Here is a 23,126-nt window from a genome sequence, read left to right on the forward strand (position 1 = left end):
GACATGACAGTTGTGGCTCTCTTGTAATCCGGACAACTGACAGCCCGGAATCCTCGATCTGCACTGATCTATTGTCAAGTTAAACCACTCAACTAAATACTGCACATTATTAATAGTAACTTACGTACATAATAATATTTCAAGAAAACGGGATAAATAAGTCTTGTAAGTCATGTTATCTAAGATTAGGGCTGCCATCTCGAATTTCGCCAAACCCGGACAAACATTAAAAAAACCCGGACATTTTTCGTAAATCGCATTTTTCCCCCGAACGACTACGATTTTTTTAAACAAAATAATAACTTATTTGTAATCCATTTACTATTAACATATACTTAAATTCAATGAGGTGCTTCCTTACATGAAAAGTGTCCGGGTTTTCCCCGGACACTTCTTGAAACCCCGCCCGGACGGCCCCCGGACGGCCTCCAAACGAGGACAAATCCGGGGAAACCCGGACGGATGGCAGCCCTATCTAAGATCAATCAGGATTGTAAATTGTTATCTCAAAACGGGGTTTTTGGTTTCATGTTGCAACTTTTGTAAAGCTCAGTAGCTTGTATAATAATTTCTTTTGTATTATTTTTTTTATAACAATTTGTTCTACTGCGGTACATCGTGGAACAATAGAAAACCGATAAATAGGCATTCTCCGAAAAAAATATGTTGAGAGATGACTACTTAAATTCCATATTGCATAGGTATTGATCCAAGACACCAGGTACTACTGTTTAAGTTCTTGTCGCAGAATTTTTATTCACTATTTGTCACGAATCTACAAGATTTTGTTTACTCCATCTTATGTTTTTACTTCATAAGCTTCTGCTTACTTGACGATCCCACTATCATTATGCCATCATTAATATTTGTTATATTTGTATTACAACCTTGAGTAAGATGGTAGTAAGCGAAAGCTATTCGAGGCAATGTCCTTGTCACATCTGGGCACATCTGACAACTAAAGGAATGCTTCAACAAATAAGTCTTTCAATGCAAACAATTATTTAGTTTCCGTTTTTACAAAGCTCAGTCATTTGTGAAACAGCTCGGTAGGCACACGTGTTTGTTATTTTCACAGAAAGTTTATTTTGTGTTTTGTTATTCAACAAAATTTAAATAGAAATAACACCACATGTTGTATTCGGGGACGCGTAACCTTAAAATTTGTTTGTCTTAGTCCCGGGCAAAACAAAGAATCTCATGAACCGTTACTGTGAGAATATTTGTCTGTTATTCTGTTTTCTATAGCACTACATACAGTTTGTAGATGTCTGTCGTAATGGATATTAATCTTTATTGTAGTAGCTTAGATTGTCCGTCAAAACTGTAAATAGTTTTGTGTTTGTTTCTTTGATGTCGCTAATGCTTTTTTAGCATTTGTGTTTATTTACTTTTTATAATTTATCTTTTTAATACATTTCATATCCATACTAATTCCTACATAATATGGATAAGAGCGAGACTACAAACATAACATAAAAACTTGCGAATGCTACTTCTAAACGTCTTCAATTACTTATCCAGTTAGTAAGAAGATAATTGAATATATCATTGACGTAATAAATGAAATAACAATAATTACTGTAACTGTATAAAGCGTTGGAAGTGGACTTAATGGCGTAGCTTCCGCCGTGCGCTTGCGCGCCCCCGGCCACGGAACTTCAATTTCCGTTCCAAAGCTGATTTTCCCTTTATGACAGCAACACTGCTTCTATTTATTTACTTTTTATTAAGATACTTATTGACAGAATTTTGTATTCAATGCTTATACAAATTGGGAACTGGCTTAATGAACAGAACTGTCACTTCTTTGATCTAAAAGGGGTACGAGAGAATTTAACGACACGATCCCTCGGTAGTGGCCCGCTTATATTTTTGATCTTTGTACCAATTAAGCCGTGTAATCGATTGTAGTTTCTTTAATATAGTATTATTGTAAGTACCTACTGTAAAACTAGGCCGAGTAAATATCACGCCGATGTCAACTTGCACCGATTAATTAATTTTAATGAACCGCATAGCCATAAATTAACAACTACACAGTAATAAAATGCTCTCTTAATAATTTTTCATTTCAATAATTCCCATCTTAACGCTGAGCTGACTAAGAAGCTTCTTTTTTACTATTTTTATCTGTAGATTTTGTTTTTCATCTTTATCATGTGAGAAATATTACCAGAACCCAAAGAGATTCATCCTCATGACAGTTCATTGATTTATCATTACCAAGAATATAACAAGCGCCTGTCCAAACAATCCCGCCGGTCGTCGCTACAAATACCCACTACTGCTATACGTAATGGTCCTACACTTATTCTTCTGGCCACGAGTATAAATCTGTCGTGAGATCGTGTATTAATCGTCGTATTTGGTGAATAAATTTACTTTTGTTTGAGTTTGCTTTTGCTTTGGCGTTATTTATTCAGTAGGACGACCCCGGGCCACAGTGGAGAGATACTCCGCTGTTTACATAACATTTTCGTGCCGCCGACTGTTAGCCTCACGTTTCCATCGACTTGAATTTTATCAAGTATTTAGTTTGGTATTATTGAGCGTACCTTCCTATTGATTTTCCTCGTCTTTGTATTCATTTCGCCGGTACTCTTGGTTGTTCGACATTTAGCATTAAGTCTTGTTTGCCAAACTTCTGCCGTTTCATTAATATGCAAATTTTACACGAAAGTTACCTAGGTTAATCGAATTTAAACAACAACAAACTAGGAACAACAATAATAAAACTTTGAAAAAGCGTTACCACAAAAACAATTGACTTGTTTCACGCAGAATTTCGCTAGAAGTTGTACCGCGAGCGTATTGCACGCGAATTGTAGCAGATATAGGTTTATTCTATTTTATTGACGCCCTCACAATGTGGTGTATAAGTTATGCTATTGATGTGTTTACGATTTGTGGTATATTTCGCTGATGGTCGTATTCCGAGGCAGCCTGTTGCGTGGGCCCTGATTTACTGCTATCGATCGCGCGACAATAGGCGTCTCCTTGCGAATACAGGACTACTGCCCACACTGGCGAGCGCGCGCCATCGTTATAAAGTGCTGAGGTGTCTACATTGTCGTCTTCACGTCGCGACGGACTTTCAACCACCATTATATGTAGCAACTACTGAGTTTCTGAAAGGTCTGTACTTTTAAAATGAAACTTTGCCGTGTTGTTTCTAAGAATAGACCACCTCTAAGTACCCTGTGGGTGTCCTGAAATTACTAGATTATTCACGGCCAGCGGCACCTGTGTACTTACTAACACTGCGCTGCTATGAGGCATGTTGATTATAGCAATATTACTTGGAATCGCTGATGGTAGTAGCTTAAAGGAACGGTTCATGTTCAGAAGTAATCAATTATGTGGCGGTTTGATGATGATAAATTACCATATCCAGCTAAGTTATTGCCTTAACCATAATCATCAAAGCGTGGCAGATATTCATTGAAAGAAAATACTTCGAATAAATTCAGTTACTTATGTAATTTTATGTGGCTTCGAACGATTTAGATAAATGAGGTATAATGTTCAGGGTCATAGGTCAAAAAAAGTTCTCATTCTTTTTGCTTAGAGCAGTTATTATGTTCTTGTTCTACTACTCTATTTCCAATAACAAATCCTTCAGAAATCTACATAGCATTTCATTGCATTACAGTTAACAAACACAATTCTCAATCCGAACAATGATGTGATCAAATTATATGGAATACCCGTTTTGTACTCGTATTTTAGTCTGAGAACAGAGATTTTATTTGACTCACAAACTTTAATGCGAGTATGTTTTCTCGACAGTACAGGAAAATTTGAAGCTCTTTTTATTTTGTTGGCTTTATAAAGCACTATGTGACTTGAACAACTTTTTCTGACAGTCGAGCAAATCCTTACTGCATCACAACCCTGCAAGTTGGCTTTAGCCGAAGCCACGCTGCCATTTAAGTTCCCCCTGGGAATTTCGTGACAAAAACAAAACAATATCACCATAAATAAATGTACCTTTACTTATATATTTACATATTACATTCTCGCTACAAACAGACACAACACTTCCTGTGTACTCCACAATGAATGCATTTCCATAATAAAGAAGTAGACGTAAGCAATAAATAATTGGCAACGTTTTATTTAGCTCATAACGTCGAACATAATAAGGAATTGCAACACCTATTTCGCATTCAAAATTAAGAAACACTCTTACAGTAATGAACGAACGGGGACGCCATTAAAATAGCGGATCATAAATAATTCAAGCGCGGGTTTGGCGTCGTTTCAAGACATTTCCACATTAAATTTCATGAGAGGTTCATTTTTCCGGTGAGCGACGCGTGCGATCGTGCGCGTGCCCGCACCACCACCGCGCCGCGAGCACAGCGACACGGCCACTATTTCACCAGTAATTGACCGTTTTGTCTGATTACCGAACCCGCTGGCTCTGAAACCGTTCCACCCCACTAATGTACAACCTATTCACAATCGTTTTGGTTACGACCAAAACCAAAACAACGCTCACTAACGTAACCTTAAACTTTACCCGATTTATTTATACAAACGACAACAATGCGCAATTCTCAAACAATTCTGTCTTAAGTATTTCCAGTCGTGGTGGAAGAAATCTTATTTGTTCGTTTTGTGTCGTCGCCTTAACCGCCGGGAGCGCTGACGGGGACCACTCGGTTCATTTTTATTTTTTGAGTCGTAAACCAAAGTCTACGAGTTATGAACGTTGATTTATATGTTAATGGTCTCTGCAGCGACTGTCGAAATTTCATTTAGTCTGGAGTAGCTGTTCCCCACACGTGAGAGGTTGATACTTCATAATCCGAGGGTACCACGGCGGTTCGGCGACATTGTGGAAACGGCCATCCATCATCCTAGTATCAAAATTTGAAGTTGACATAAAGTGGATGAGAAAATGATTGATGCGTCGGCGACTCCCCAAAGCCATTGGCACTTACCGAAACTAAAGCATTAATTGAATAAACCCTTCGTAATTAGGTATGTGAGCACAAGAAATAAATGAGCTTTCGGCCGATATCTGTCCTAAAGTTAATAAGCGACATTCCTAAAATTCTCAACACTATTATTGTATCCGTTATTTAAGCTACAATACTTTAGGGAAAAAATTAACACGTTATACTAGAACGAGCCTGTCTGTTTTCATTTATTTGTAATGTTCACTAGCACGCTATTCACTAATTAACAAATTATAGCTAACGGAATGCGTAACTAAACGCAAAGAATGAATAAAAATAGTCTAAACGAAAAAAATAAAAGTAATGGAAAGGAAATTCATACGATTCATGTATTTTTGGAGATCCGCAGGCGTTGTCAGATGAATCGCTTTTGTCTGACTCCTGTCTGCTATGCCACAAATATAGATCTAAGTACAGACCCATAATTCTGCCGATTGACATAGTCGCAAGAATGAAAGGTCAATGGGAATGGAGCTCTTAAAATAGGATCCCTCCACGGTATATTATTGGAATTCCGTTGTATACAATTGGGATGTTCCGTATTTCATATGAATTGTTTCGGACAGGCTCCCCTGGTTTTGTGAAGGATTTCCGATGGACCGAGTAAAATGTGCAAAATATTTCCCGAAAACCCGCATAACTCCGATAAAAATATATGGGTAAAAATGTAAGTAATGCTGCTGGGTAGAAGAAGAGAAAGAAGCAATATTTATTAACATTTCACCACAATGTATTTATGTTTAAAAACAACAAATGTGTTTCAACGAACTTAAAAGAAAACTTTCAAGCAAACCGCAAAGCAAACCGAAATATCTTCAATTCGAAATAACTCATTCAAATTCAAAGCAAATTCACGGGAATGCTTGAAATCATTATAACGAATACTTGATCCAAATATTCCCCACGGCTTGCGCTTCCACGAAAGTAAACGTGTCGTTCTTAATGGCTTCAACTGTACTCTGTGTACGTGCTTGCCTGGTCTTACAGTCATTACATGAAATGTATAGTCCTAGTACCTAGCATACCCGTAAAATTTTCCTCGAAGCCATTACTTTAAACTTCATATGCAAGGGGGAGATTGCAAATTCACGTGTGGCCGTTAGTAAAAACTGGGCTTTCATTAGTTTGGTGACTTGCACTGTGACTTGCCTGTGATACGCTAATGGTGTAACGCTTACGTTTGGTAAACTTTGTCTCGCGTGTGATGCGGGTTATACGCTCTGTGCTTCTTTAATCTTTTAGTTCATTACTTTACTGTTAAATATGTTTGGATATCTTCCTGTTCTCAAGGTTTTTTCACCAAGAAAATAAAGCCTATATTTTATTCTGAAGTATACGTGCAAGCTATAGGTACCCCACCTAATACTGTTAGTATCTGCACATCCATCCAAACTTTTATATCTATTTTATTTGAGCAATAAAATTATCTGCACTAACCTATTAATTCACAAGAACCTACTCGGATTTTCAATTCAGCGCAATAGATGTTCTTCGTTGGAATAAAATTAATAAACCCTCATTCATTTGATTGTAAAGTTACCAGGGACATTATATTTTAATTACATTAAATATTTCTAAACAGCGATTTATTTATGGCGATCGTTATCACAGTTTTATTACGAACCCACAATCCCGTAATAAATTCCCCACACATAAACATTTACCCCGTTGGAGGATTTATTTGATTGTTTTCATGACTTGCATGCCTCCCTTGCTCGACTGATAACATTTTTTATGTCCAAACTGCGCGAAAATAGGTTACGACGACCCTTTCGTTGATCCATGAATGACGAACAACTTCTATGCGGATCTGAATCAGACCCTCAAAATATTATCGACAAAAACTCAAACTGCCACGTCACTGGATTTACTATTTTTGTTCTAAGTGAATGCGAGTTCATTCATAACTTCATTTCATGCAAGCTTAAAATACTTAAAAGCCTGTCATCCTCGTGATGTTTAATCAGCCTGTGAAGCATCGCCGCTTAATTTGTAAAGTGTCAAAATAAACAGATTGATTAAATTATGTACAAAGGTGGGTTCGGACGCGAAGGTGAGTGGATTCATTAGTCCACGTGACTTGCAGTGTAAAAGCGAATGTCACCGAGCACCGACCACTCCCGGCTGCGGCCCGATGGCGACAACCCTCAGGGTTTACTGCTTCTAAAATACAACCCGGATTCACCGGCTCCATTACACTAATTACGTTTCGAATTTAGAACGCTCATGTTTATTTATATTGTTTGCTTTGTTCAAACTTTATAGCTCTTATAAAACTTTAAAGTGTCCAAATTGACTCATCTTGCTTGGACCACCAATAAAATAAAAACCCTCGGTTGTTAATTGACTTAAAAATCGACTAATTAATAAAATCTTAACTTTTAATTAGTCTATAAAAATGAAATTAACCCACTACCGTGTTGGTTATTAATTCTTGTTTATCAGATTTTTCTTGAAACGAGTTTTACGAAAGTTTTTCAACACCAGACTTAATCTGATATAATTTAGCGGGCGTACAATATTTTGTCCTTATTGTTAAAGTTTCCTCGTCATTAAAATGTATAATCACATTGTGTAAATAGTGTGGTGCTGTTATCTTTACAACGTTATCGCTGTGAGTTATTACGACTATGGACTTTCACCTAGTGTCGCGTGCACTTAAAATTAACGGTATCAGCTAAGTACTCACGGGGGTCTCCGCGGACAGTGGACGCGCCGCCGATAGCACTGCAATAAACTCGAGCCTCATCACACTATTTCGTAATTGGATCGTAAACTTCTGTAAAATTATTACCTGTCTTTACTAGCTTGCTTTCATGACCATTTTATTTACCTACTTCCTACATTTCCTTAACAATCGTACGCCCGATACCATTTAGTTCGGAAGAGAATTTTATTGCATGTAAATTCGTTGTAACACTTATTTCATAATAAGTTTAGAACTTTTATAAACATGTTTCAACAGTTTGGTATAAATAATGTTGAAACTTTATTTTGAACATTCTTTTCTTTACGTTCAAATTATAAGCAATAAAATGTCACCATATTTTTCAATTTAATATGTTTTAAAATATTTTATCAGACCGTTGGGGCGTTAGATGATATTTTCTTCGATAACTTTCAATGTTGGCCTATTTATGAAACATGAATGGAGTTTTTCTCGAAAGCAGCGATGGGTAACGGAAGATTGGGCAATATATTCCAACATATCGTTTATCTGAAAAAATGGATAATGGCTGTTGTATATCAGTTAGATAGGATGAATACCGAATCCAAAAGCTTACACTGGTTTCGACTTTTTATCGCGTTATTGTAGATAACGAGTTGGTAGAGAATTTTCGACAAACAATTTTTTTTTTATACAATTACGTCTTTTCAACAATACTATAGCTATTACCTAAATGGCAACCCAGATGCAGCGTTGATATGCATCGCTTTTGTTTAAAATCAATAGACGATATTGATTACAAAACAACTACTCTAAATGCAACATGTGACAAACATCTGTACGATATCGAAGCTTAAAGCTATCATATTGCACCGACTGATTGATGCCAAAGGTCGTCTGCCCACAATGACGTAATGCCGTATCTGTTATGATGCCCACTTATCTGTTTGGACGCTGCTTTATATCGGAAACGTGAATCATTTTTAAAGCAACACATATCACATTTCGATGCCATCGCGCAGATAGCCTAATTGCACAGGGTCGGACACAATCATGAATATTGCGCGCTTGACACCGCGTAGGCTCCAACGTGATTTATAACCGGCCAAGTAACACCGCGTTGAATTCCACACATTTACAACTGAATGAACTAGTCAGTTCACAACATATGCACGCCAAGATAACGTCATTAGACAGCTTCATCTGTCAATTGAGGCGTGACCACCGACGTATCAGAGACGTATCGAATGCCTGGCATTCGTGGTGACTAATACTGGATTAATTATCACTGTTTGCTGTGCAACCACTCGAGAGGAATGACCTCTGTCTGCACCTAGTGTAAAATGTTGATTTTATGAAGGTGCAACGTCGACAAGTTGACACAAGCGAGACGTTACAATAATATTACTATTATCAGTCAGCTGTTTGAGTTAGTTCTCATCCAACGCGCAAACTAATTTATTCAGGGCGTGAGTTCACACAGCCGGGGCCATGACACTCCGCTGGTTCATCGTGACTCAAATTAAAAATGTCATGGAAACTAGGAAGATATGAAAGTATGTATGTATGTATGTGTACTTAAAAATACAAACGTCCATGCAATCTAAGCGCCATGATGGTTTCAGTATCTTGTTATTTCTCAGTTTAATTTAAATATGTAAATTTTATTAGGCATAATACAGACTGAGGACTCTTGAATTGCAAATGAATGTGACATTACGTTTTATAGGCTGGTAGCCAATTCGCCGGCTCGTTTCCTTGGAGCTGACGGCAAATTTTCACTTAGGAATGCCCTTAGATTTAGTGGTTATTCATTGGATACACATTGAACCGATTTAACAATCAAGTCCTTAGTTTAAAAGCATTGAATTCACATAGTTTTACTTTAAACATGCTCGCTACATATTATCAGGTGAATCGAATAAGTAATTTTTACTGCACGCGTGTAGTAATTTACGACAAAGTATGGGAATAAACCTGGAATAGACAATTAGCATTCAACAATACACATTGTACAATGGATGGAAAATGGAATTAAGTTCTCCACGTAAATTACATACATAATGCAATTTAATTTGAGAACCGAGAACTGAATAAATATTGTATCTAGGTGAAATTATCGCACAATATAATATATTTTACAGCCATTTAATAGGTCGTAGTGAACAAACGTTGTAATCCTCTCAAGGCTGACGATAATCGCTCTAACATTCACCCAATACATATTTAATGTTAAAGATGAAAGACAGATTTTGTAAAGCTTAATTCGAACGTTGAGCTTTGGAAATATTTTCCCCATTCATATAAAATGATCCTGACACAAATCCTTAAAAATGTGTTATTGGGAGCCGCGGGGACGAAGCAATATTGGGTAGTCACGCGTCCCACCTTAGGAAAATCTTGCCGTAAAATAAATGGGCGATTTCATAATCCAAGCTGTTATATATAAAATGTTGAAAAACTATTTTTGAAACGAAAAGATTTTGCGATGTTCGTAGTTCGTACAACCAATTCTTTAATATGGAAGATTTGAAATCTTTCGAAGATTCTTTGCGTTATGTTCAAGATAAAATTTTTGTTTTTACGACCATAACATTTATTACTCTGGCTTGGTCGCTTGGATTGCAATACCTATATGTTTAATTACAGCATAAAGACTATTATTATGGTTGGCTCACTTTATTTTCGTCAGAGAAAGAACTCATTTTATAATTAACTACTTAGACGATGTGGCTGTAGGAATAAAATAACAATGAATCATAGGAAATCTCTACTATCCAAACATTTCACGTAGATGTCAAAAAGTTTCCTCATCCATTGTCTAATTAAGATTAAATATTTGAACAAAACACACAACCCTGTTACAAGAAAAACCGCAAACTAACTGAAACCGCACATCACATCCTTGCTTCACAAATACGAATCAGTTATAAGTCATAATATTATGTTCTATCGATGTCAAGCACGACTCTATCCACGTAGCCCAGAATAAGGACTTTCTAGAAAGCATTGCAAAAGGATTTCATGTCATTTCTAATTCCACTTGTGGGAGACCGCTCGCCGACATCTAAGATATCCATATTCCCTCGAGTGTTATGAAAACTGCAAGTCGCCAAGTGAGGATATCACTTGAACCACGTACAATAATAACGTGGTGAGTGCGAATATCTTTCCACACTTTAATGTTAATATATTCTACTGTTACCATGTAAACTTTGCTCTTAAACTCCCTTTCACTAAGATGTTTGTTTACTATGTATGGTCTATGAGGTAACATCGTACCTTTAACCAGTACCTTATAGAGTCCATTAGGGCTCATTTCTAAAGATAATGTTTTAATTTTCACCACTAAATTCAAAACTAAACAAAATTATAAGATTGTGTTATTATATCCAAAACAAAACTTTTGTTTTTCAGGTTAAACAAAACATTGAATTGTTACGTGAAAATAAACATAGCCAAACAAAAACATACATTACCACTCGTACATTATACGTAATGTTATATTCATTTATGTTAAAATTGTGTACACACGCCACCGCTTTAAACTAAATAAATTAAAACCTTTTTACGTGGGTGCCTCTATCCCGCTGCGCACTGAAGTTACGGGATCAAGCTCAAACAAAACACAAACTTAAATCAACCAAGACACTAGATAAACGACGGAGACTTTATTATAATTACACAGCCCAATTTTGTAAAACAAATATAATAGCTTTTCTTACATATCAGAATTTCGGAACGCGTCCCTAATTTCGGTTGCAAAGCGTGTATAAACTGAAGGATAATTGTTAAGACGGAGTGAGCCTATTCGTTTGTAATGTGTTCTTAGCTTTACTGAATTTTAACGAGGCTCTCCGACCTGATGACGGATCGCAAGTTCGTGGAATCAAGAATGTACGGACTATTACCGACACAAGAAATTGTGTTAAAACTTCTGACGCGCACGATTAGTTAACGCTCTGTAGTATATGATTCCAAATTCAAATTTGGGTGCGTTCGTTCCATCGTACACGGCGCTAATTTATACGGCCATATGTATTTTATTGAGTTTTGTTACTATGTCTGTTGTGTTAACATGTTCGACTTGTCAGTGATTTTGTTTTACAAGTAAACGTGTTTATAGAAACATGATTTAAAAAGTTTGTTTAAAATATAATTAAGACAAGATTTAATCAGTTAACTTTTAAGTTAGGTAATTCATTTTAGCCTAAAGAAACAGTGGAGAAAGCTTTGGTTTCTATGTAGTGAATATCAAAAAATTAATTTTATTCTTGTTATTACCTACGTCGCTTGCTGAAAATGTGGCTAGAAGTTATTTATATTATTTACATATTAACGTCGTCGGTATTATGCTGAACGCCAGAACATTATTCTTTTTTGTAAAAACCACAAGAGCCAGACAAGCGTGGCGGCGGAAAAAGACTAAACGAGAAACATTTTATTAAAGCTAATTTATGATCACAAAAAACGTTGTAACTTTAAACGATACAACAATTATTTACATTAATTAAATTACTTAAAATCTGATATAACACAAACGAAAATATTTAATTACGACATTCTCTGAGCCTATTATAAGAGCTAATCTAAAGCGGTAACATAAAACTACGATTTTAAGTAAAAAATAATGTACAAAAGTTATCATTATGGTAGCATTCATTCATTTACTATTTCATTGAAATACAATTACTAGCGTAATAGGAAAGTAATGACTAAGCTAGCCACTAGCGTAAGCCGGCCAAGAACTATAACTTACTCAAATAAACTGTGAATAGTAACGTTCTGCAGAGATATTTTCGCACATTTTATTAACTACTTTCTTAGCAATAAAACGCGAAGATCTCCTCAAAGGGCACTTAAACCGTTCTGCGTTGAGTGTCACATAAAACGGCCGATAGGCACCGGAATTAACTGTTCTCTATAACATTTGTAAGTAATAGTTTCGAAGGCTCAACCCTAGTCTCTTTAATTACATTCTGAGTGAGTTCGCGGCGTGATATGGTTACTATAGAGCTGACGTAAATGAAAACATACCTACTTATTTATACTACGTATTTTACAGGAATGAATAAAGGAACAAATTAAACTTAACGAGCTGGAATTTTATGCATACCTATAATAATAAATATATTAAGTTGCTTTCCCAAGTTCATTAGCTTATAGTGAATGCTAAGCCGGAGTTACTGATAACATTACAGTCAGACTAACAAAATACGATCTGGGATTAGCTGCTATTAATAGACAGGTCTTAGGAATCATTATCTTTATTAATGGGGTCTTGTCGAACGAATCGGCTTCGTTTTCTCGGCTTTTCTTCATTTTAGCATTGAAGTGAACTTTCATTTGTTACTTATTTATTTCCCGAATTCCAGCAGTCTGTGAAAGGAACATAATACAAACAGAATTGAAGCGCAAAAAGGTTGAGCTCGTTTAGAATTCAAATCTGTGAACGACAACGTTGAGACTAATAGCTTTCTTATACCTACGGGTTGGAAAATTGTACCACTTTCTTCCCTAACTTATATTACCAAGTAGGTGCTTAAATATAAGGTTTTAGAACATTAATAGGATGTTTCTTCACTGATGATATCGAGTCTACATGCGTCTAATGGCAAGACAAAAATGCCTTTAGCATGGTGATAACTTAGCGATGTGTTATTATGATGATTGGAATTATGGATTAAGGGCAGATTTTTCAATCGCCAAATAACTTCTATCCGAGGAATATTTTTAACGTTTTGACAGTTTTTGTATGGGAAATATGTCAAACCGCCATATTTATTCCTCAGATAGAAGTTAACTGATGATTGAAAAATCAGCCCTAAATTTAATAAATTAATGCTTATGTAATTAATATACACTAGTGAACTAGTATGCGTGGGTTTTGTACTTAGAAATAATCGAAAACAACCAGCCAGTTTCTCCATTCAAACAATATTAACGATCCTTGTATTTTAGTGTATAAAAGTGAATAAAACTTATTTAACGAATATTTTAAATGAAATTTACTGCATTCGTTTAACGATTCGACTCAGGTTTCATTGCGTGGATTATAAACGACTTAACTGGAATTAAAGAGTTCATTTATTTTCGTACTAAAAACTTTGGATAATGATGTTCGCTTCAAATGTTTGTTTTAACTTCTTTCTTTCTTGATAATTTGATTTCGAAATGTGTTTTTGGAAGTTTATTAAAATCTGGTCTGTATCTATGGAATGGTTAAGTGTTGTGAAGATGATATTGTGAACTATTGGCAACACAAAAAACCCAAAAATCCTTTTTTTGGCAGTTAAGTATCACATAAAATAATAATTAATTTACCATTTAATTATTTTACAGAAAATATTGAAACAGAAAATGTTAATTTATCGAATAAAAAGGAACACCTTAAAATCATTAATAATTTCTCGCTTATAAACATTCGGATGAATGAAATATTATATTCCATTTTATTTATACAAATAATAATTTGGGAAAACAGTGATGCGTTTCTGTAAACAATACAATTAATAATTATTTCATGTAATACTTTATTTAGGGCAAAGAACAGGAAATAATTGAAGTAAGGACCTTTTCTACTACATTATTACATTGTAATTAAGTTATGTATAACTTAGATAGTTCTTAGAAAACTTACTTTTTACCGCACAGTCAAATACCTAAATGTCATCATCATCCTCCGAGCCTTTTCCCAATCACGTTGGGGTCGGCATCCAGTCTAACCGGATTCAGCTGAGTACCAGTGCTTTACAAGAAGCGACTGCCTATCTGACCTCCTCAACCCAGTAACCCGGGCAACCCGATACCCCTTGGTTAGACTGGTGTCAGACTTACTGGCTTCTGACTACCCGTAACGACTGCCAAGGATGTTCACTGACAGCCGGGACCTACAGTTTAACGTGCCATCCGAAACACAGTCAATGGTGTCTAAGATATACTTAGAAAGTACATACAAACTTAGAAAAGTTGCATTGGTACTTGCCTGACCTGGGATCGAACCCGCGCCTCATACTTGAGGTTGGTCTTTTACCCACTAGGCCACCACGACTTTTTAAATACCTAAATGTGCTTTCTAGTATAAAAAATACAGGCTGAATACAGAAAAAAATTGTAGCTACTAAAGTGAACCAGTGTGATAAAAGGGTCAAAAATCTTGCTAACATGGAACCGACAAAGCAAAGGTCCTTTTTTCAAAACCAACCAAACGTGTCCTATCTTTCTAAAGAAATCAGAATCTAAGACACATCTGCCATTAATATTTCCTGTAAACACACTTAAGTGGGGCTTATCTTATCATACAAATATTGAAGAAATGGGAATCACACTAATTCATACGGGAACTCGAACACGTGTTCCCGAAATTAAAGGAAACTATGTTTGAAAACATATCCCTTTGCGGGGAATTGGTTGTACATATGCCGTTTTGTCGGAGACATCAATCTCTTGTAGAAAAGTTAGAACGGTTCAACTATGTATCATTAGGGAATCGAACGTTTCAAATGTATGTAGGAACTTATATTATATTGATTGGTAAAAAAACGACGCTAAAAGAGTCGGTATCCTAAACTTAAAAGTATTGTTATCATCAGCCTTTTCTATTAAAAGTCTTTCATAGATGAAAGGCAAGACCGTTGATCTTTTAATTTGCGTTCTAAGTTTAAACTTTATTGATAAAGGAAAACCTCTTAAATGGGATAAAAAAAAGGAATGTTAACTTCTTGCTAGACAAAACAATTGAGTAATAACGCCTGCATAGCCAACAAGCTCAATCATAGACATAGTTAAGTAAGGACAAATTAAAACGTGACAAGCTTTCATTAGGTCGCCACCTATTGAGTCACCAGACAGCACTATGACGGTACTTGATACATAAATAATTGGTTCCCAGTACGAAGCCAATGAACTGTGAAGCTTCTTATGTACTGAATAGATGGTTCAATAGACTAGCTAAAATTGCAGACATTTTTCTATAAATAAAAGTTGAGAGAAGCTTAGAAAATTAAGTACTTAAAATAAGCCCTCTATGGTGATGTTCTTGAATTTATTTGTTTGCAAAAAGACTGATACTTATTTCTTTAGTACACAAATAAAAAACAAATGATACCTACTCATTAATGTTACCATCTAATAAAAACACAAATCTGCAACCAATTCATTTTTACTCTTCTCTTACACCAGATGCGTCTAACCAAACAAACTAAAACAAGCTTAGAGCTAAATCACAAAAAAATCGCAATCCCCACATTGAATTCATCAATTTGTCAGTACTGCATAACGCCGTTCAGAATAAAAAAAAAGAAAACCAATTACTATGGTCACTCTACGAGCACGTCATGTGTGTGGACACTACAAAAAACTTATTATTTATAATGATGGCGGCGTGGGGTGCATAGAAAATGAAACACTTATAATTTTATCGTCTCTTGATGGGCGGTGATTACTGTAATGCTGCAAAATTGTACAATGTATAGACAGCGCTTATTCGATTTTAATATCGAGTTTTCTTCGAGTCTCTCGAGCGGTCGCCGGTAGGTTGTTGTTTTGTCATAGTTTCTCTGCGTCTGTTAGTTTTGCATTTTTATCAATGGATATAGATTTTTGTATTCAGGATGTTGTTATTGTATGTCTACTTTTATGCTATGGTAGGTATTTATATAATTAGATATTACGACTGTGCTGGTCATAAGACCATTCAAAAACAATACCTAAGTAGGTATAAATAACATTCTATTCTAATATTGGTTCTTTGACATTAGGACATAACTACAATTTATCCAAAACTAAGATCTTAAACTTTAAATAAACCCATTTAAACATTTTACTATCTATGCCATAACCATTACAGTCTAACGTCAAGATCCTAATGTTCATTTTTAATCCCCCAAATTAATGTCGGCAATTAGTGTCACTAATACTGTGTAACAATAATAAATTTTATTGTAATTACGACGCTGTTATGTATATTGCATGATTTTTTAACCCTCACAAAGCGTAATATATTCTTAAGCTTGGGGGAAAGTAAAAAGGGGAGCTTAAAAATGTGCTTACAGCGCGATGATATATCGACGTCGGCTGCTGTGTTGATCGTCACTTACCCTACCCTTATCACGCAGCGCGTAATTTCGGATTCATTGCCCTCGGCCTCGCCGCCGGTGTAGGTTCGTGACTTATATTAAAAAGAAAATAATTCATATTTATGTGTGTTTATTTCGGCAATTATTAACGGTTTTTCTCTTTCCAGGTACTAATTGGATATGAGAGGATGAGCCATGGAATCACGAAGCGCGCCGCCGAGCCCCGACGAGGCCGGGGAGGCGGTGTACGACAATCGTTGTGGACGTTACCCACACCCGCCCACTCTCCAGCGAACATTCGCCAGTTGCCGCGAGACCACGCGACCGCGCCCACATCACCGACATGCCACGTCAGAGCCCGCGCGACCAGACGACCACGTGCAGCAATCGTTCGTCACAGCAGAGGTTCACGACTACCCCTCATCAGAATCCGGCATAGCAGCCGACTGCCCCCATGCCCATACTAGTAATGCTGACGACAGCCCTTCTTACGACCGCTCAGACTTCGAAGGGAACTCCAGCTACAGTCTGAGGCATACTCCTGACTATCACCATACACTAGATTGTAAACATAGGCCTATTGATTACAATCGTAGCCACACACCAGACTATACCCATGGTCACGGATCTGATTGCGACCGAGCACACCCACGCTCTCAAACATCCCGACGACCGCATAGAAAACATAGACGTGAAGAAGACGATGGCGCGCAGTCACTCGACGAACGCTGTGCCAGGGATTTGGATGAGATCCTCCCTGCACGGCTCGCTGCAGTCAATTTATCGAGGGAGCCGCCTCCTCAGACTTGGAATAGAAGCAACATCGCAGCAACAATGGAGCGGTTCGAACCAGTTGATTACTCCTATGCTTACTACGATCACCATTTATCAATGCCATCATCATCAAGGAAGGTGAACCGTCAACGAGGCAGGGGTGGCATACCGCGAGATCGATCATCGCGTCATAATTATGTCACTAGGTATGGCACAGAAGAAAATATTTATGAAGAAATTACAGATGGATCTAGGACTTGCCCTAAACATCGATACGCTCCACGACAGTCACTAGTTTCTTTAGATAGAAGCGTTGTGGAAGAGGAAGTTCGTCGAGTAGAATCGAGACACAAACGAATTCTGGGAGAGTTAAATCTTAGTGTAGAAGCTATGCTCATGCCGGAATGCGAATCTCCCGATTCGGAACGTGCGGAAGACAGAGACAATATCGAGGAACTGTTGCGAGTCGGTCCCACAGACGAGTTACTTTCGCCGGCAAGTTGTAATCCACCAGACTTAGACAGCGGGTTTAGTGGTAGCAGTAGCGGAGCAAGTTATGTAGGTAGTTTGCGTCGTAAACCGACGGGATCAGTGCCGCACTTGCCCGCCGTGGCGTACGGCACGCGAGGGGCAGGCGTGCGGATTCTAGGCGCGGACGAGTGTGGTCTGCGATGCCCCAAAGACATACCATCGCCACGTAGCTCCAGCTGTGGGGATGCTAAGACAACTGGGTTTTGGAACAAAAAAGCCTGGAAGAAAATATCTGGTTTCTCAAGTTCCAACAGCATCAACAAAGCCGGATTAACTGGTAAGTTCATAAATTATGACTAGGTACCTACTTACTTACAATCATTTCTCTACTTCATCTTCTAGTAATGCATGTAAACGTTTAAGTATTATAGTTGTTTTATCATAGAATGTTAGCGTTGTCTTAGTTCATAATGAGTTCATAACTTCTGTATTTAGCTCAAACTAAACTTAAAACATAAAGCACATACTCCAAACATTCGTCGTCGCCACTTAGGAAGTTCCACGATACACTGCATAGTATGAACATAAATCCAGTACAGAAATGCATAAAGCATAAAGTTTCATTCTCCCATAAAACGTGAATGAATCCTAGCGGTATCAAGTCATGAAAACCCTGAGAGCATCATTCCTTTTTTTGTTTATTTTGGCCCGCTTTCGTCCGCCCATAGGCGTTTTTCAGATGGACGCGCGCGCTTGGCTCTGTGTTTGTTGTTTTCATTTTGGTTTAGTTGTTTGTTTTGTTAACGGTGCGGCGTTTTGCATTGCAGGTCTGCTCGTTAGGTACACTTTCCGGCGTAAGTCCGGCTCGCAGGGCTCTCAGGGCAAGCGGCGTGCCGAGCCCGTCAAATGCGATGCGTGCCTCTCACAACGATGTTAGCCGCTCTATGGTAAGGCTCTCCGCCAACACACTTGTCACTTTGCTGGCAGAAAGTAAACTGGCTTGCATCACTAATTAGCTGCGAATGAATAACACCCTTAAACTTTCTACCAGTAATAAATACGAATAATTTTAATTCCTTGAATTGGCAAATGCGCGTCCATTTCAAAATTTATCTCTCATAGAGAAACTCATATCTGATTTTATTTTATTTTTTTGTTTTCCTATCACAATCATACACAACACAGTATTACACTTAACAATGTTATTTAAATAAGCAATACTATTTAAAATAATAAAGGCAGAACAGATCGAATCGGCCAGGTCAGAAACGATTAACGAAGTCGATACAAAGTTCCCTCATTAAGGTATCGCAGATATTACTTCTGCTAACTTCGGCTTAAGATAAGTATTGTTCCGCAAGAGCCGAGACAATAGCGTGCGCTACCACTTAATTAAACCTCGTCGATACGATATAAACTATGAACAAGCGGAAAGTTTCCGTTTTATCCGCCAAGACAAACGTTCATTACAAAGAGGAGTGTACAATTCAAAACCGTTCACATTGAAATGTCTTGGTTGCAGATGACGCGTGTAGGCCAAGCAGAGCTAAATCCAGAACAGCCACTATACCATACAGGTTAATAACTACTTATTACTTACTGTTCACTTCTTTAACTAACTTAAACATGCATAGCAACTAGTTTTCTACTTTTATGAATACATGTAACTAATAAAATACGTCAAATATTCGTGTAATTTCAAGTGTTCGTTTGTTGCAGCTACTCCAACGGAAAACTGGTGGTGCCGCTGGATTCCCTAGCACAGAGCTGAGGGGCCGAGCCCCCGCGGCATTCCCGCCTCCAACTCCTCCGAGGGGCTGCTCAACACCGCAGGACAACGATGAACAACAACCTAGCAACCTAACATGTAGGAAGTCCTGCATGTTACAATATGAAGAAACATTCCATTTGAGCCCTTCTCTGGGCACCATTAAGTTGTCGACACCTCAGCGAGTCTCAAAGACAAACTGTACGAAGGTGTAGCCAGTGTAAATAAAGTGAACAGACATTCAATTACTGTAGGACAAACGAGGAGAGTATACGTTGAAGTGATAGAAACGCCTAAATTAATTATTTGTATTGTTATAACGATCGTTTCATAGAAACGTAATGACTACGTTGTTGTTACTTATCAATTTTTAGTAGTTAATAGGTACATGAAAAGGCTGACAAAGTTGAAACCGATTTTGTACATGATATGAAGCTGCCATGTTAGCTAATATTTCAGTTTTGTCTACCGATTTGGTGTTTATCTGCGACTTTTCTATATCAACAATATTAGATAAATAAATGTAATTCGATATAAGAAAATTTCTTATTCTAAAAGCTACAGATTTTGCCCAAAACATGGTGCTTTACATAAAACTACTGTAACAGCTGTCACCACTTCCTTTACCGCCCTTGTAAATAAATAATTTCATGACCCGAGCTACAACAATTGTAAGGTCCAATCTATTTATTTCCAACATAAAAATTATGGAATATTATTTGTTTTCATAAAAGTTTTTAACAATATCTCATTCGGTAAAATATTGTTAATAATTGTTAGTAAATAGTTGTATATTTTGTAAATACATGCGAAAAACATGGTGCACTATTTGTTTTATAATTTATGTAAATAGATGTAAATGTACGTATACAGTCACAGTCGTAACGCTTTAATTAATATTTTACATGCATTTTCTCGTAAACAGTTGAGTGTCATCGTTATAAGACTTTTGAATAAAATGGCAGTAATATGGTATTTGTTTTCACTTGTGGGATATTTATTGAATTTTATGGTAACTGATTCATGAATGTGTAATGCTGTGTTGAATGGTAACACATGCCTTTGTAGTAGTATTTTGGTATTAAGTCGCTGATCCATTACATTTGCGTGGCTGGTTGCGAGGCGTCGTTAGTATTCGAGGCAGCCGCTTACCTCGAGGCAGTCTCGGAGCACCGGCTTTACATGTACAGATTTGACATATGGGAATTACTATGCGTGCTGATTTACAAACATAAATAAAACTGGACGGCTTTCACTCTACGCCACATGTTGCCCGTAATTGTTCATAATTTTATATTGCGGCTCCCGATTTACAGATGTTACATTATTTAAAAAAACACATTACGTACAGCTATATTTTTTCATTCAAACATATCCGACATTAAAAATAATATTTTGTTAAAAAGAGTATTCATTTTCATAAAGCCTAAAGGCGTAGAGTGAAATGCTTTAATCGTATTTAAGAGTATAATTTATTATGAATGTCACAAGAGCATGTACATACCTACGTAGTAATAATGTAAATTTTCATTTTATCAGTCAGTGAAGGAGTCTGTCTTGTAACTAATATTATTCTAAGCTCGACTGATACGACGTAAAATAATCTCAATGTTACATGAAATAAATATTTCTTTAATTGTCTGTAATTTAGTGATCGTGTTCAAGTCAAAAGAGATTTTTATTAAATAAATTACAAAAAGTCTTTGATTTTTATTTTATACCTATAATTATAGTCTATATTTTGTTGAGGGACATACTTTAAAAATACCTATAAGTACATAAGGTGAATACAAAGAGTGCAGAAACGCGGTCTAATTTACGTACGCACTCAATACCCTGCTGCGCCTGCTTTATTTTTTATTATATATTATGGGAATACTCATTCACGGGTCCAAAGCTTTCATCTCGCGAACGGGAGAACAAACCCTAAATTCACCACAATACGCCTTCAATGAGTATAAAATTTCGCCCGGCACAGTGGGGAGCCTACAATCCTTTGTGCCGCTCGACGGGTTAATTGTTTAATTGCCAATAAAAATAAAAAACAGAGCACACATACTCTTTGTTCGAGTACATGCAATATTCAGCTGCTTGTAAAAATATTGTTCATAAAATCGCGAGCGATGAATAGCAGGTATTAACCATAAAGTAAGTTAGACAAGGCTATGTACATGACATGGTAATGAATGTTTTAACAAGGTTCCACCAAACTAATAAATGAAATAAACCAGGCAGTAGATTTTACTTGAACTAAATTATTTCTCAAGATATAATAACTGAAGATCCAGTTACAACGCTGTTACAATTATGTTTCTTAGTTAAACTTGGTTAAACTGGTAACAATTTTTACTATTAAATTTCAAAACCGCTGAAAAAACAGAATGACACGTTAAAATGTTGAGCACGAAGACTACTTTCTTCTCCTGTACTCCTGCCAGTACAAAAGACGATAAATCCAGTCAAAAGTTATGGCTGGTCTTCTGTAAATAACGATTAAACTACCCAGACCACTTATCTTAGACTTAAGACCACTTTAAGCAATGTAATAGAAAATTACTCCACTTACAAAATATCGGGCAGGTCGGGACCAAGGCTGAGGGCTCATTGAATTCTTAGGGATCTTATACAGAATCGTTACTCGTCTCATTTGACTTCATAATATGAATACAAAGCCGGAACATGAATCAAAAATATTCAATTTGATCAGGTGAATTATAACGGAACATAAAAAATAGCTTAATTCGGATTTATTTGCCGCGTGTATCACAAACTCACAAAGGGAATTCCTACAATCGGGATCGTCCTTTATTAATCTGTTGTTAGTCCCATCCGAGCGGTTTCTGTGTCGTCCAATTAATATCAATATAGCGTGCAGGGATTTGAGCATACCGTACAGATGGCGGGTATTACATGTCTCGAATTGTTTGTTTGAACGAATGTTTGGCTCGATAAATTAGAGGCAGACACACAGTGAACCTCATGTCAGATCAATTCTCGTGTCGTATGAATCCCCGTATTGGATGAATGCCGTATGTATTGACACGGCATATTGCTCGTGCCTTGATGGATGTACGGAAATCTGTTTGCTCTGGCGTATCGTTTGTTAGCACTAATAATTGTCTGTCGCGGATACGAGCCGCACACTTATCTAGTTTGTTTAATTGAAATGCCATTGTGATGGCTTTTATTGTGGATTTGTTGGAGTGCGTGTTTATGGTTTCTGCAAATGGATATGCGTACAGATGCGAAGCCGGATAGCGCATCCTTTTTTGTTTTATTTTAGTCTCGTTTATAGAGATATCCAAACTAATATTATAAATGCAAAAGTAACTCTGTCTGTCTGTCTGTCTGTCTGTCTGTCTGTCTGTCTGTCCGTCTGTCTGTCTGTCTGTCTTTTC

At 36.9% G+C, this 23,126-nt stretch overlaps 1 protein-coding gene across 5 annotated transcripts in view; it reads left to right on the plus strand.

Moving 5' to 3' along the window:
* Positions 1-21,430, plus strand: part of LOC110375899 (uncharacterized protein) — a 76,689-nt gene extending 55,259 nt beyond the window's left edge. For 2 of the 5 annotated variants that reach the window (XR_002429509.3, XR_007510732.2), the window contains 4 exons: positions 16,883-18,297; positions 18,788-18,907; positions 19,483-19,537; positions 19,680-21,430. Coding sequence is in view for 3 of the 5 variants with exons in the window: in XM_021334187.3 (XP_021189862.1) it covers positions 16,911-18,297; positions 18,788-18,897 (1,497 nt within the window). In the remaining 2 variants the exon portion in view is untranslated. The remainder of the gene's footprint in view (positions 1-16,882; positions 18,298-18,787; positions 18,908-19,482; positions 19,538-19,679) is intronic. The other 3 variants (XM_021334187.3, XM_021334188.3, XM_021334189.3) reach the window with 3 other exon arrangements.
* The last annotated feature ends 1,696 nt before the right edge of the window (positions 21,431-23,126 follow it).

The sequence above is a fragment of the Helicoverpa armigera genome, chromosome 8, assembly GCF_030705265.1.
Source record: "Helicoverpa armigera isolate CAAS_96S chromosome 8, ASM3070526v1, whole genome shotgun sequence".
NCBI lineage: Eukaryota > Metazoa > Arthropoda > Insecta > Lepidoptera > Noctuidae > Helicoverpa > Helicoverpa armigera.